The sequence below is a fragment of the Rhodnius prolixus genome, unplaced genomic scaffold (assembly GCF_049639745.1).
Source record: "Rhodnius prolixus isolate KJV_2025 unplaced genomic scaffold, Rpr scaffold_5, whole genome shotgun sequence".
Classification (NCBI taxonomy): domain Eukaryota; kingdom Metazoa; phylum Arthropoda; class Insecta; order Hemiptera; family Reduviidae; genus Rhodnius; species Rhodnius prolixus.
In genome coordinates this window covers 9,605,039-9,619,479 of record NW_027411624.1, presented here as the reverse complement: position 1 = coordinate 9,619,479, position 14,441 = coordinate 9,605,039, and the positions used below count along the sequence as shown (strand labels likewise).

At 32.1% G+C, this 14,441-nt stretch overlaps 1 protein-coding gene across 1 annotated transcript in view; it reads left to right on the top strand.

Annotated features, from left to right (window-relative positions):
* The window catches only part of LOC141458182 (solute carrier organic anion transporter family member 74D-like), a 100,351-nt gene that overhangs the window by 1,383 nt on the left and 84,527 nt on the right, over positions 1–14,441 (top strand). Inside the window, exon 2 of the mRNA XM_074135846.1 lies at positions 2,278–2,411. Coding sequence (XP_073991947.1) covers positions 2,396–2,411 — 16 coding nt within the window. The 5' untranslated portion in view covers positions 2,278–2,395. The remainder of the gene's footprint in view (positions 1–2,277; positions 2,412–14,441) is intronic.

The following is a 14,441-nucleotide window of genomic DNA, read 5'->3' as shown; positions in this document are numbered from 1 at the left end:
ACATCGATCTCTTACTATTGGAAGTTATGACCAAAAATACAAATTTAACTATATTTGATTTATTATGTTTCACTTTTATTTAGTTTCAATTTCGTTGTCTCATATATTTATTTTGTTTAAATGAGCTTCAATGTTGTAATGAAAATATTGTAAGGTGTTTGTTATGAACACTCACGACTTACTGCAGTTACAATTAGTGCATTCTAAATCTAAAAAATGTTCTTAAGAACAACTTTTTTTAAAAAGAAAAAAACATTGGTTCATTGGTACTCACACCCGCATTTTTAAGCTACTTAACTTCTACATTTGCTTTGCACATAAAATTGCGTAAAACATATGTAATTCTTGCTAATATTATGCAGTTTGTAAATCGATAAGTGGTCTTAAAGTTTTTATTTCAAACAGAAGCAAAGGATGGCTGTTAATACTATTTTCCTGTAATTTTTCAAAAAATTTGTATGATTAGTTTTTGTAAGATTATTAATAAGATTCAGAACGTGACGCCCTCTAGTCTGTTCCAACTCGATTTGGGTAGTTCTTCCCTCACATCGGACAATCTATTTTTATGGGGATGTTTCATTTTTCTGGATTTGTCTTCGAGAAATCGCTTAAAATCGCCAACAATCTTCTTTTTCATTTTCAAGGCCGTACCACATTATTTCTACTTTTTGAGAGTATTATTTCCTCTTTCTCGAAATTTCAGATGAAATGAGCAAGACGATACACTCTTCAGCTTTTAAACCAGAAATTCATCTCGATGGCCAGCAGTGAGCCCTTATTTCTTCCAGACAATATCCATATTTCGCATGCGAAGATGGCAGTAGTAAAATTGTTTTTTACTCCATTTGAAATTTAATTTTCCAGATAAGTGAATGAAAAACTCAATTATTGTTCAGAAATACTCTCTTTTATTCTTTAATAATAATAATTCTTTCCGTATCAGTATGTTACTTGTTTTTGATGTATCTCTCTGAATTTACTTGTGCGCCCACATTGGAAACTACTTTAAACAATATTAAATTCCATTGGCACATGCTTCGCATGGCACGCACGTATTTTGTTTGTTTTCTTATTTCTGGATGGTTTCGAATTTCTTGGGGAGTCGGGAGTTGATTCATCAGTTGGGTGTTGACAATTTAACTTGAACTATGTTTCCATCTTGTGAAAGTCTGCAGTGTTCTTGCTAAACTCCTGCCAATATCTTCCTCTGAATTGGAATTTAGTTTAGCTTAAAACGTCTTAAATTTAAAGAAACATTTGTCCCTTAGTGCCGCACAATTGCAGTGAGACTAAGTTCTGTGGTTTTTGTTTTACATTTTCTTTGATTGAGAGTAGAATTCATCATTTATTTCTTTCTTTTCATTAATTGTCACCAAAAATAATTCTTCTTTTGGATAGCTTATTTCACTACAATTTTTTATTTATTTATCTATCGAAGGATATTATTTTTACATTCCCCTCTAATAAGAGGAAGAATGGCTATCGTGTTTTCAAAATGGAATTCTTAACCAGAAACAAAATGTTAATTAACATAGAAAAGTACGAAATAAGATCTTAACGCATTGCATCTCTCCCTCCTTCTTTTCCCTCTCTATCAGGCGGTGTGTTTGGAGTATTAGATTAGCGCAGTGGTTAGTGTATTAGACTTCCTCGCAGAGATCTTGGATCGAATCTAACTGACCCTTAGATATTCTCTTTCCAGTAGCTTCTAACAGCTGACTGTACAGTGGGTTATCAGTAATTTCAGTATCAAAGATCATTTATTTCAATTACCGCAATTTATTTAATTATATTTTCTTGTAACTTAATATTCTTTCGTAATTTTCATTTGTTTTAAATTTTTGTAATATTTTTTTTTCGAAGATTTGAAGATGGCATAGGGTCACAAGCCCCCTTAGAATCCTACTAAAATCTGCGTCCAAGTTTCTAACTAAAGCATTTCCTTATTTATGTAAACGTTATTGGAACATTTTGTTCAAGTTAAGATGTGAAATATGTTGAAATTGTTATTGGCTATATTAGGCTGGATAATATCATTGATCTTATTGGTCATAGCACGCACGTATTTTGTTTGTTTTCTTATTTCTGGATGGTTTCGAATTTCTTGGGGAGTCGGGAGTTGATTCATCAGTTGGGTGTTGACAATTTAACTTGAACTATGTTTCCATCTTGTGAAAGTCTGCAGTGTTCTTGCTAAACTCCTGCCAATATCTTCCTCTGTAATCTAAATCTTGTGATTTATTTATCTTATTAATTGGTGTTTTTCTATTTTCCTAGGCCCGCACAAGGAGAAAACTAAAATTCTGTTGGAGATTAAGTATACCCAGAATGCAGACTTTTCGCAGGTGCAACTCCTAACTAACATTTAGGAACTAATTCAACAGAAGACAACAAAATGAAACAAAACGGAGGTGAGTTTAAACAAGAAATTGTATTTCTTGTATTTTACTGTGTAGATTTATTAACTGTTAATAGCTGTGTATATCTAAGAGAATTATGGTGGACACCCTTAAAACTAAAGGGTAGCTTATAAGGGATACAATTAGCGAGAATCCTCTTGTAAGGGTCTTTTAAGGGCTGTAAAATGTTCTATAGCAAAGAAGTGATAGAACATTTGGAAATGATTTCTTTGTTCTTTACGGTACAGACTTTTAACAATTAAGTGACCCTTTCTACATTCCTCGGCACTTGATAAAATAATAAAACAATTTAAAAAACAAAAATATCTTATACAATAAAAAATAAATTGAACTAAATACTAAGAAACTGAACAGATCTTTATAACAATTGAAATTTCTATTCATTTTTGAAGGTCTTAAATTTTAAATCCTCAATTTTATAGAAATATAAATTTATTATAAGCGCCCACAATGTTCTTGTCACTCCTAAATTATTTTACAAAATATTTTTTATTAAATGGCTCACACATTGAGCAAGAGGATGTTAGGGCCATAGATATACTAAACTAAGTGAAGAAATTAAAGGAGCTTTATCTATTTGGGAGACCATTTTCCGCTCTTCAGCTAAAAGAAGTTGGTCTATCCGAAAATACGAAGATGGTAATATATGTAACGGTTACGAATCGTGATCTCTAAGGGAGGTGAGAAATAAAATAGCAGATTGCCGGCCATTGTAACGCGCTAGTAGTAGAAATTTGTGGAGAAATCATAGTGTCCGTGGAAGCAACTTATTGAAATCGCCTCAGGGAGAACTCCACCATGAAAGCTGTCGAAAAAAGAAGCACTACTTAGAGACAGATTAACTTAGGATGCTAAAACTTTCAGTCGAATTCCTCAACCGGCGATTTTTCATTTTTTTTTTTGAGCTCATTTTCTAAAAATTGCCTGGCTTATCACTTTTAGTTTAAACATTTTTTCGGAAAAAATGATTTCAACTTAGTTCTAGATCACTGTAGAGATTTTATGATTTCTATTTATTATAATCTTCTGGGCTGAATTCATTGCGATATTTATTAACCCTTTCTTTACACCTATACCCTCACCCTCCCTCATTTAAGGGAAAGACTACCTTTGAAAGGAAATTCAGCCCTTTAAAACTGTTATTATTGGTTGAGTGTTCAGTCCTAAATTTCTTTCCCTGTTCGTGGAATATTGTTCAATTAGTAGGAAGTAATTCGCTTGCCAGGGCAAATGATAAAAAGTGTTAACATTGCCTCCCTTAATAGCTAGGTATTCTTCCTGATTTAACTAGACCAAATAAATAATTTTAAGTAATAATAACCTCGTGATCTACTCTTATCGTGAGAGCAGTATAGCAAGAGCACGTTACTGGAGTGACACCACTGGGCGCCTTCTCCACTCGTGATTTTCACGTATTTTTTGTCATCAGGTATCACATTTGCTTGTTGCAACAATCGTTGCAGTAGTAAATTCGAATAAAAGGTTAAAGAAAAAAAAGAAAAAGTAATAATGATTCGAATTAAATGATCAAAAAATAGTTTTCAGACAAAATCTAAAATTCTGACTAAATAGATTTATTCTGAAACAAGATTTTTATGTTTGAATTTATTTTGCGTGTTAGATCCAAAAATACAAATGTTACTGCTAAATGACGTCAGTTTATTTTAAATTCTAAAAAAAAAGAAGAAGTTCCTTTTGTTGTTATTTAACTTCTATTCCATTTTCGTCGGCATCTAGGAAGTGGAAACAAAATTCTGGTTTGAATCCATCAGCTTTCTATTTCAAACTCACTATTTCCGATTTATTATTAGCCTTGAGTTGGTAGCACCTAATATCCTACTGTAAAAAAAAAAAAAAAAATACGAACTGAGAGAGATCTTTTCTGTAAGTTCAAAATATTATGACAATTGCACACCAATATGTGCGATATGTTTGTCCCAAATCGGTGCTTTATTATTAAGTTGGAAGGAAAGTTTATTAACAAGTTTTGACTTTTTTCATAAAATATTTCTGAATAATAAAATATTTACTTCATACTTTTTTGTTGGTAGGTAATATTTAAAAAAAAAATTTGCTTTCTTGGGATGTGAGTTTGGTTTTAATTTAACTTAATTGTTTGCCCTTTTCGAGGAAGTAATTTTTATTATTCAATAAAATAGGTCAAAAAGCTGTTGAGGCAGCTTTAAAAAAATTAATGCTGGGTTTATAGGGCACGTTAGTCCCAGAAAATTTCAATCTGAAGATTTTAACCTCGGAACAACATTTTTATCGGTTTACCTCTTAGTAATCGAAGATGATGCTTTAAAAAGACCATTGTAGTAAAATCTGTGCCATATTAAATGATTTGTGGAATTACGAAGCAACTGGTACTTTAACCAAACTGTTGTGGATGGTGAATTATGAACTACGGTGAGAAACGTTCTGGTTAGCAAAAGGACTTAAGCACGGTACTTAATATTATAAAGGAGTGGTTGAATGTGTTTGCAAAAATCTTGAGATTGATTATCATCAATCAAAACGGGGTGTAGCACTTTCTTTACTGCATAGTATTTTTATGTTACCAATAAAAAGAAAAAAATTATTTTTGTATAGAATAGGATAGGTCAGGGGTTGGCAACCTATTTCAAGTAGGGAGCCATTTTTCCTTAAATAATTTTAATAAATCTTCATCCGCAGGGATGGCAGTGTACAAAACTCTGTGGGCCATTTGCATACACTAATTATTATTTAATGATATTCAATAACATTTAAATGTTTTATATATTTATTTTCATGTATTGCCAAGTAAATAAACAAATAAATAATAACTTAACGAGTGAAAAGGCGGCAGTCTTACAATATAAATCAAGTACTCTATTTTGATATTGTATAATTCCATTCAATTTCGAACCTATCGCATTTAAAATTATTTTTGAAAAAATACCTTCAATTAATGGAATTTTCATTCATTTCAATAAAATTAAAATATACAGTATATTTTGGGCAGGCTGAAGAGCCACACAATATGGATGAAAGAGCCGCATGCGGCTCGCGAGCCACGGGTTGCCGACCCCTGGGATGGGTGCTTTATTTTGTGTTAACATTTTGTACATCAATAAAACAAAATACAAATTCAGTTTTCGTAATAGAGAGAATATTTATATATAATATATATCAAATTTAATGAAAAAAATCTCCTCAGAATCAATAAATATTTACAAGTAACTATTGTAGTAAACATATTGTTTTTTTTGATATAGATACATAATAATACATATTCTCATGCGAATATATTCCTTCGCTGGTTTATTCCAAAGAAGAAGAAACCTAAAGAAAGAAAGAATTGAGGCAAAGCGTTTTGTAGGGGAGTTGTGAAACTCGAAGGACATGCATTGCTAGCTTTTCTTCTAGCATACATCTGTTATTGTCAGCGCTTTTTTTTGAATGATCAAATGATTGTTTTACGAGCCAATGAATAAATAAATAATACATAATCGAATAGAAACACTACATATGTATTTAGGGCATACATTTCCAAGTCTGTGTTAACTTGTAAACAACCTACTGGTTTTATTTATTTATTTTTATTTCATTTTATTTACATGAATATAAATTATTTAAGAGGGGTTTTACAGAAGTATTTTATGTATCTTTCGTTGATTTGGTCATTGGTTTTGTTTCAAGCCTATATTATATTTAAAATATTGTCTCTAGATTATTATTTTTTTTAATAGGCTTTCCTTAAGCTTCCAGATCTTCGAGTTAACCTTCCTCCCTGATACTCCTATTCTGTACTTCCAGTTTGAAAGATCTAGACCAGCGTTTCCCAACCTTTTTTGGATCGCGTACCATTTGGTAGTACATCATGCTAAATTGTAACACTTCGTAAAAATGATTTTATTTCGTGAAATTTGTTATTCCGAGTGTGCTATTTTATTATTATTATCTTTATTTGTATAGAGATACAATGTATCTGTTACAAAGGAGTTCCAAGTTCATTTTCACTTTATAAAGATCTTAGTTTTTAACACTTTTTTTTAAACAATTAAAAATTGCGCACATATTTCTCTCTTCAAAATTATTAATTAATTTACAAAGTTCTTCTTTAGGATTATTATATTTGTGCCCAAATCTTCTAAATCAATTTCTTTTAAGCATTCAACTACCTGTAAGTACCAATTAAATGTAATGTTGCTTGGATAGAGCTTACTCATTATAAAAGCAGATCTTTACATAGTTATCATTCAAGTTCTGTCACATGATAATTCTATTAAATTTTCTTTATCTTTTATCGATTAATGATGTAGCTTTTCCTAAATTTTCTTTATAGAAGGGAGTTTGAAATCCAAATATCATTTGTTTTTTCGGATTTTGGAAAAATACTGCATGAAAGACAATTTTAATCCTGTTAAATGTGCTATTATATTTTCTCTATATCTTTAGACAGACCAACCTTATTACTTACTGTACATATTGACAACTTTATTGTATAATATTATTAATTAAAATAATTTTTATGTATTATATAGGAAAAACGTTTCTTTGATATTTTTATGCTTTAATTTTTAAAGTCCGCCATTATTGATTATTTTTCGCGTACCACCAACCAACAACTCGCACAAAACTTGGAAAAACTCCCACAGGTTGGGAAACGCTGATCTAGACCAGTAATGACCGTATGAATTTAAACTGTTTTTGTTATGCGTTTTGTCTTCTACTGCTAATCTACCACCATTCAGTATGGACAACTACTGTTCTGCCTTTTTTTTGGACAACTACTGTTCTGCCTTTTTTGGACAATTACTACTCTATCTTTCAAAAATTTGTGATCAGCCCGCTGCCTAAGTCAGCTTACTCATCTTCCACGTCCATGGACAATTTAATAAATCCTTTAAAGTAAAGGGGTGAAGTAACTGTTGCTAGGGCCTCCTTTATACCTTTTTAAAACATTTATTCTGGATGCATTCACTTTAAAATGTACATGAATAAATAAATTATTTTAATTTATTCGTCTGTAGCATTGATATTCAAATGACAGGTGATCATTTGCCTGCCGGCGGCGTACTGGATAACAGATTATCTTTAAACTGCTATAGTAATATTAAATTTTTCTGCCAACACAGTCGATAATTTATTTATTTGGGTGACAGAAATAATGTAAATAATTTATGAAATAGATTTATACTTTGTCAAAATGTAGAGGTGTTGTAAATATCTCGAATAAGCAATAAATTAGGGCAATTTTTGATCATTGCGACTTTTTTTTAAATTTTTTTAAAAAATCCAAAAAATAAAATGAATTATTGTCATTTTTGGGAGCTGGGGGTATTTTGACTTTATTTTACTTCTTATAAGAGAAGTTTTGTGATAGTGGACAATTTTTATTGTTGAACTGTATGAAGGGGCCCATGCCCAAAACCCCTAAAAGCACTTATGCCCAGGTAGCTGGTGTCAATACCCTGCAGCTTTCTTGACTAGTATTCTAGGAATGGACTCTCATACTTGCATGGTTTCCCCAATCCTATTATGTTTTTACCCCATGTTAACACGTTTGCTTTTTTAAAAAACCTTGTATCGTAGTTGCAAAAACAGAAATTTTTTAATGTTTACATATAGGACATCCTATATGCGAAATGGGTTATCTCACATTGATTGTGTGTTCTCCCTAGAGAGATCACAAATTCGATACATCGTCGTCTTAACTGCTGAGTCTTTAGGTCGTACTTGAATGATGGAAAATTAGCGAAGATATTTAGCTCTGTAGGACTAGCAAGCTAGGTTCAAATTCAGAGGTACTCTCTCCTTATATTTCTCTTCCTAGGAGCCATTACAGTGTTGTCCTTAACGAGAGAACATTGAAGGCAGACGGTGCACTATGAAGGCTCCCGGCGCCAAAGAAATTAGATATTGGCGCGCCTTAATTAAATTAAAAACAAATTATTCTATGTCTAAGAAGACATCTCAATATCATCTTCGTCTCAATCTCCACTTGTTCCTGTCCAAGCGATCAGTCTTCTGCAAACCTCACTCTCCCTCATTTCCGAATCTGCCCCATCCGTCCAACCTTTTTTGGGAACTACCTCTTCGACTGTGTCCCCTTAGGTGTGGCCACGTCTTCATTCTTCAAGGCAATTTCTCATTGTTCATCCTTCAAATATGGGCTATACGGTCTTAACTGCTGAGTCTTTAGGTCACTGGAAATTTTCTTTTCGAATGGTACTGATTTTTGAATACCCATTTTGTTTTCGATCGGCAGAGAAAATATTAATTTCTGTGGTCATTAATGTATCGATCATTCTCTTCTTTATTAAAGACCATACTTCTGTCGCTAAAGCATTTCTTACTTTTAGCAATACCGAAATAAATATTTATTTTATTCTTTTTAAAATTATTCTATTATCTACCCAACACTGTTCAAGGAGGCGCTACGGTAGCCGAGCGGTTAGAGGAAAGACTTGCGAAGCTGATATGTATTGTGGTACTGGGTTCGATTCCTGGTCTTAGGCCTTGGATGGTTAATAAAAGAAATTTACAGTAAAGTATGTTTGCTAGTCGCCTCCGTCCACGACACCTAATTTGGTAGTAGCCCTGCCTGAAAAAATAGGCAATTACTTTACTTTACTTCACACTCTGTTCAGGGTTGCTATTGCGTACTGTCTCTTATTAAGCTTGGTGAGGATCTCCTAGTCATAATAATCTTTATTTTTCAAGAAGTAAGTCTTTATTTGCACAAATCTCTTCACTAATCACAATCTCTTCTCTCATGTACATCCGAATAGACAGAAGTTCTGTACTTTTAAGATAATTTAGTTTAGGTGGATTGCGTTTGAATGGGATGCTGGACCCTAAGAGCAATTTCTGTTTACTCTATATTTAAATACTAGCTTTTTATTTTTAGTCTTTTAAAAAAAGTTATCTTTGTTATTGTTTCTGTCGTATAAATTCGTTCTTCTTATTGTTTAAAGAAAATTTTGAGCTTAACGTTTCAGCCGAACAAATAAAATTCAACAAAGAATATGATTGGTGGAGAGAGTGATAAAGCAAAATCGTGGTGGTGGGGATGAAGTGGTGATAATAAATATCGGTGGTCTAAATTAGCAGTAGTAATGTTTGCGGTGTTGAGTTTGTTTGATCTCGAGCCGACCGCAAATTGACATTGATGTTGAAGGCCGTATCCTATCAGATTGGCCAACTTGAACTAGGCTATATGGATATCAGTTGTGCAGAGATAAAAGAGCTATATCTTTGTAGCATGTAGCGTATAATGTTGCTTTTCCTTATTTCCATGGTCATTCAAAATTCTATTACCTCCTACATCTATCTTTATAGACTGATTTTTGAAAAGGATATTTGATTGAATTTATTTCCTTTCTTTATCCTTTTTATTAGATTTTCTTACCGGATAAGAGGTAGTAATGTTGAACATGCCAAGTTTTCACTGATAATAATGTTTTAAGTTCTCTTGCGTCCAAAAATATGGGAATTTTAGGGTGGGGGAGTCTGTATGTGAACACAAGTTCCAAAATAACAATTTTTCAACCGAAAGTACGACTTCTACGATTTTTCTTCTAAACTGGCACAATAATTGTAAATGATTTACCATTTTTTTTTTATTTTGTCATGAAACCTGTGCCTTGTTGTAGTGGTTAAGAGCCTGGCTTTGTAAGTAGATGATCTTTAGTTTGAATCCCGCGTATGGCTAGTTTTTGTTACAAAAAAAATGTTCTTGTAAAGTAAGGAGCTTCTGCCCCCGTCCACGACATCTAATTGGTAGTTGGACGTAAAGACTGCCTGAAAAAATAGACATTACTTTAGTATTTTTTTCTTTTACGTATTAACTAACTGTCTATTATGCTTGGCTTTTTAGCTTGAATATGGCATGTTAGTTACTATGACAACAGTATTCACCACTAGTGTACGACATAGTTTGACTTGAGGCGCAGCATATATACTTCAACCTAGTGAGGAAGTACCCAGTGGGGATAATAGGCACTGGTTTAGTGACCGACTACAAAAACCTTAGCCTTTAACAAGTTGCTATTATACCGTCTGTCGTCGGTCAGGTCTGTAGAGGATGGTAACGTGGTGTTCTGTCTCTAGTAGAAGAACATCCTTCCACTGTGGTCGCTTCTCTCTTTTGCGTTCTTAGATTTTAATGTCATTTATTCTTGCAGTATACTCACTCACCTGTCCAACACCATCTATTTAGATCTCCAATTCATTTATTTAAATCGTATTCTATTGCAAATTGTAAAAGTAACTCACCTGAAAACAAAACAAAATATATCATTGTTTAATTTCAATAACAAATTAGCGTTATTTGTTTCACAAGAAATTTTTTTTTTTTTCTTTTTTCAAACTTAATTTGAATATTTTTTTTTTACAATAAGAAGGTTTATAAAATTTAATGTTCTAAAAAATCTTATTTTTGTTCGGAGAATATAAAAAAAAATATAGTAAAACTTAAAATTATTGATCTAATACAGTCAAATTAAAATTTATAGTTGATTAGTTATTTTTATTTTGTATTTAATTATTTTCCTTTTGGATAGCCACTTTAGGATTCTGATGACGGTTCTGTCAGTCTTCTAAACAAGCAATATGATTGATACAATTTGTAATTGGTCGAAATTCGCTCATTAGGAACGGATGTTATTAAAAAAGTACTATTTTAACTTCCGTCTAAAACAGAGGTTCTCAAACTTATTTCCTGTACCGCCCCACTTTGAGAATCAATTATTTGCTAGGGCTCCCTAAAATTTGTAACTTTACCACATCTTAAAAATCGTAATCGTAATCATTATTTTAATGTAATTATAGCGTGCCATATTAAGTCTTATCTTGTTTCTGAGTTCGTACATACACTTTAAAACGAGACTGTCCTAATGAGAGAAATGAAGGGCAGCTTTATATAAATAATATTTAGAAAAACTTTTATTCTAATTAAAGCAAAAAACATTTCGATTTAAATTTTAAAACTAGCCTAATGTGAAGGGATGAATCTGATGATTTTTAACAAGTTCCTGGTTAATATCAGGCTCGAATTTACTCAAAAAAACAGCCGTAAGTCACCGCGTTCGGTAACATGCAAAACGATTTCTCTTTCTAGTTAGCAGCGTTGCCACAGCACTAAATCCACGTTCACGACAAATACGACGATGGGAATGCTATAAAAAAAAATCGTTGACCAATCGACCACAATCCAGGGTACAATTGCGGGGATTGGCTTTTGTAGCCAAAATTAACGAAATAACGAAATAATCGATGGTAGTGTAGTAGGCAGGTTTTTGATTTTAGTTTAAAATATTAGAAAAACACAAATCAGCCATTTGCCCCCACTAAACCGCTTCAACAACCACACACCCCAAATTTTCTGAGGGCTCTTTACCGCCTCCAGCGCCCACAAAGGGGTGTTATCGCCCACTTTGAGAAAGACTGGCTTAAATGCTTTATTAGAAATTCTTATTTGGGCGTCACTATTATTCCCTAAATTCAGAAATTTCCTTTGAAACTCCAAAAGTTTGACTCATATTTAAATTTTTGATCAATTTAGAAGGAACTATTCATATCTACTTATCATTCTCAGAGTAGCCTCAATTGAAATTTTGCAAGAGAAAATTTTAAAAACAATTTCCAAATTTCAATTTTCGAAATATTTCGCAAAAAAGAAAGAAAAATCAGTAAAAATTACTACCGGTTAGCCGATTTTCACCAAGCCTTATTATCACCTCCGCAAGGTGCCAAATAATCATAATATCCCCCTCCACTCCAAGAACTTCTTAATATCTAATAATCGCACAATTTCAATATATTCTTACTTGCAAATGGTATAAGAAAATATATTTATCGGAATAAATAATTCCACGTTCACGACAAATACGTCGACGAGAATCTATCAAAAAAATCGTTGAACAAGCGACCACTCTCCAGGGGTACAATTGCGGGGATTGGCTTTTGTAGCCCAAAATTAACAGCTAAATAACAACGAAACAATCAATATAGTGTAAGGAGGCAGGTTTTTGATTTTAGTTTAAAATATTAGGCAAAGACAAATCAGCCATTCGCCCCCCCCTAAACCGCTTCAACTACCACCCCCAAATTTTCTCTGGGCCCTTTACCACCGCCTCCAGCGCTCACTTTAAGAAAAACTTGATTTATTTTCTTTCAAATCCATTAAACTTGCAACGCCTAAGCCAGAAATCGAACCGCTTTACCGCAATCCATCTTAGCTTTGCAGGTTGCAGATCGTCTAACTGTATAGGGGTGCCTTAATTAAACTTTTATATCTCTCTCATTGTAGTATAGTATAATTATTTGGTTTTAGATTTACCTTATACAAAGGCTCGGTGTGAGTACAATCAACATTACTCATTCTCTCATTGTAAGAATTTATGCTTTCTCTCACTGAACAGTGCAACTCACTTTGAACAAACGTCTCGTATTATTATTGACTATCACTTTAGGAAGTTGCTATCTGAAATGAGCAAAGACAATGTTGATAAAAGAATCAATAAATACTTATAAAGAAGAGGTCACATCCTGCTCTCTAAGTAGGCTTTATTTTTAACTTCTTCGTTTTTATCCAGACATTTTTTTTTAAATGTTCCTTTTTTGTAATAAAATTGTTTATTTCAATTTACCGCTAAATTAACAGATAATTAGAGATGTAATAAAATGATAACTGTATAAAATTTTTAGATAAAAATATAATTGTTCTATTTTTTTTACTTGATGCATATTGATCAGTTCTTAATGTGACTTCCGTGTTTCTAAAGTATAGACCAATCATCTAGTCCATAATTTTTTTTTTCTTATTATTTATAAATGGAGGTACTGCGATCATGCAAAATTTTGGAAAAATTATAATTTAAACCAGAGGAAATATTAGCTTTAAGTTTGAAAAAAAAGAAAATTTGTGTGGTTAGGATTAAAAGAAATATCACAAAAATGAGTACAGCTAGAAGACTTGTGAGATTCGAACCCGGTATCTCCGCGTGGGAATCGAGTTCGCTTTAATTAAATTAATTGCAGGGTTTTTTTTTTTGCTGAGCAGCACCAGTTTTGCTCAGAGAGCTTCTTAATTAACGTGTATTTAAATTTTTCTTCGTCACCAAAGGGTATTGCCCCAGTACACGAGTATAAGTCTCTTTCTTTCACACAAAGATTTGATTCATTCTCTGTATTTAACCACAAAAAACATGATTCTTCAGCCTATTTAAGGCTGTGGCTCTCTTTATAGTGATGAATGTGCCTATTTGAGGTCAACGCCTATTACTTTTTTAATCAATATTGCCCACATTGTAACTGACTATAGCAGTACCCCTATCGTAGTTGTTGTGACAATAAATTTAAATCAAAACCCAATCTTGTATTTAATTACACATTATTTATTGAAGAGAATTAAATGTAGAAAAACAATTTCGTGCTCCACTCATTTAAATTTCTCTTACTGTAATAAGTAAATTTCTTTAAAACTCCTTAACAAAAACTTACAGTTTAAAATGTTAAGTATAAGGGTTGATTAAACGCCAAAAGGTACACAAATCAGCGAGTACCCAACATTTCATTAATACTTCATTAATAGTTAAGTAATTCTACTGCATTAATTTTCATTAATAAGTTATTTTTTAGAATTTATTAGATGTCACAGACCCTTATGCTGGCCATTTTCGTCTACAAAATATATGTTCAAGTAGCACTGTAGATTGACTGAAATATCTAGTTATCTATAATAATGAAACTATTAATTACAGGTGGAAAAGAAAAACGTTATAAAAAATAAAAAAAAATTATGAGGCTAAAAAATTCAAAACTTTTTTTTATAAAAAACTTACATCAATGATTTTGTTTATTTTATTTATTGATTTTTATTTTTAAATAAAAATCGTCGGTTTAAGTTCATTCTTCGATTAAAGTAATTGTTATTGTATGAAGTAGTCAAACGTTTATAATAATAGGTAATAATTATCTGGCTTTATCGCAAATAATATAGTTTTCTTCAATTACACTCTCAATCTAGGTATTCATCCCACAATGTTGTAT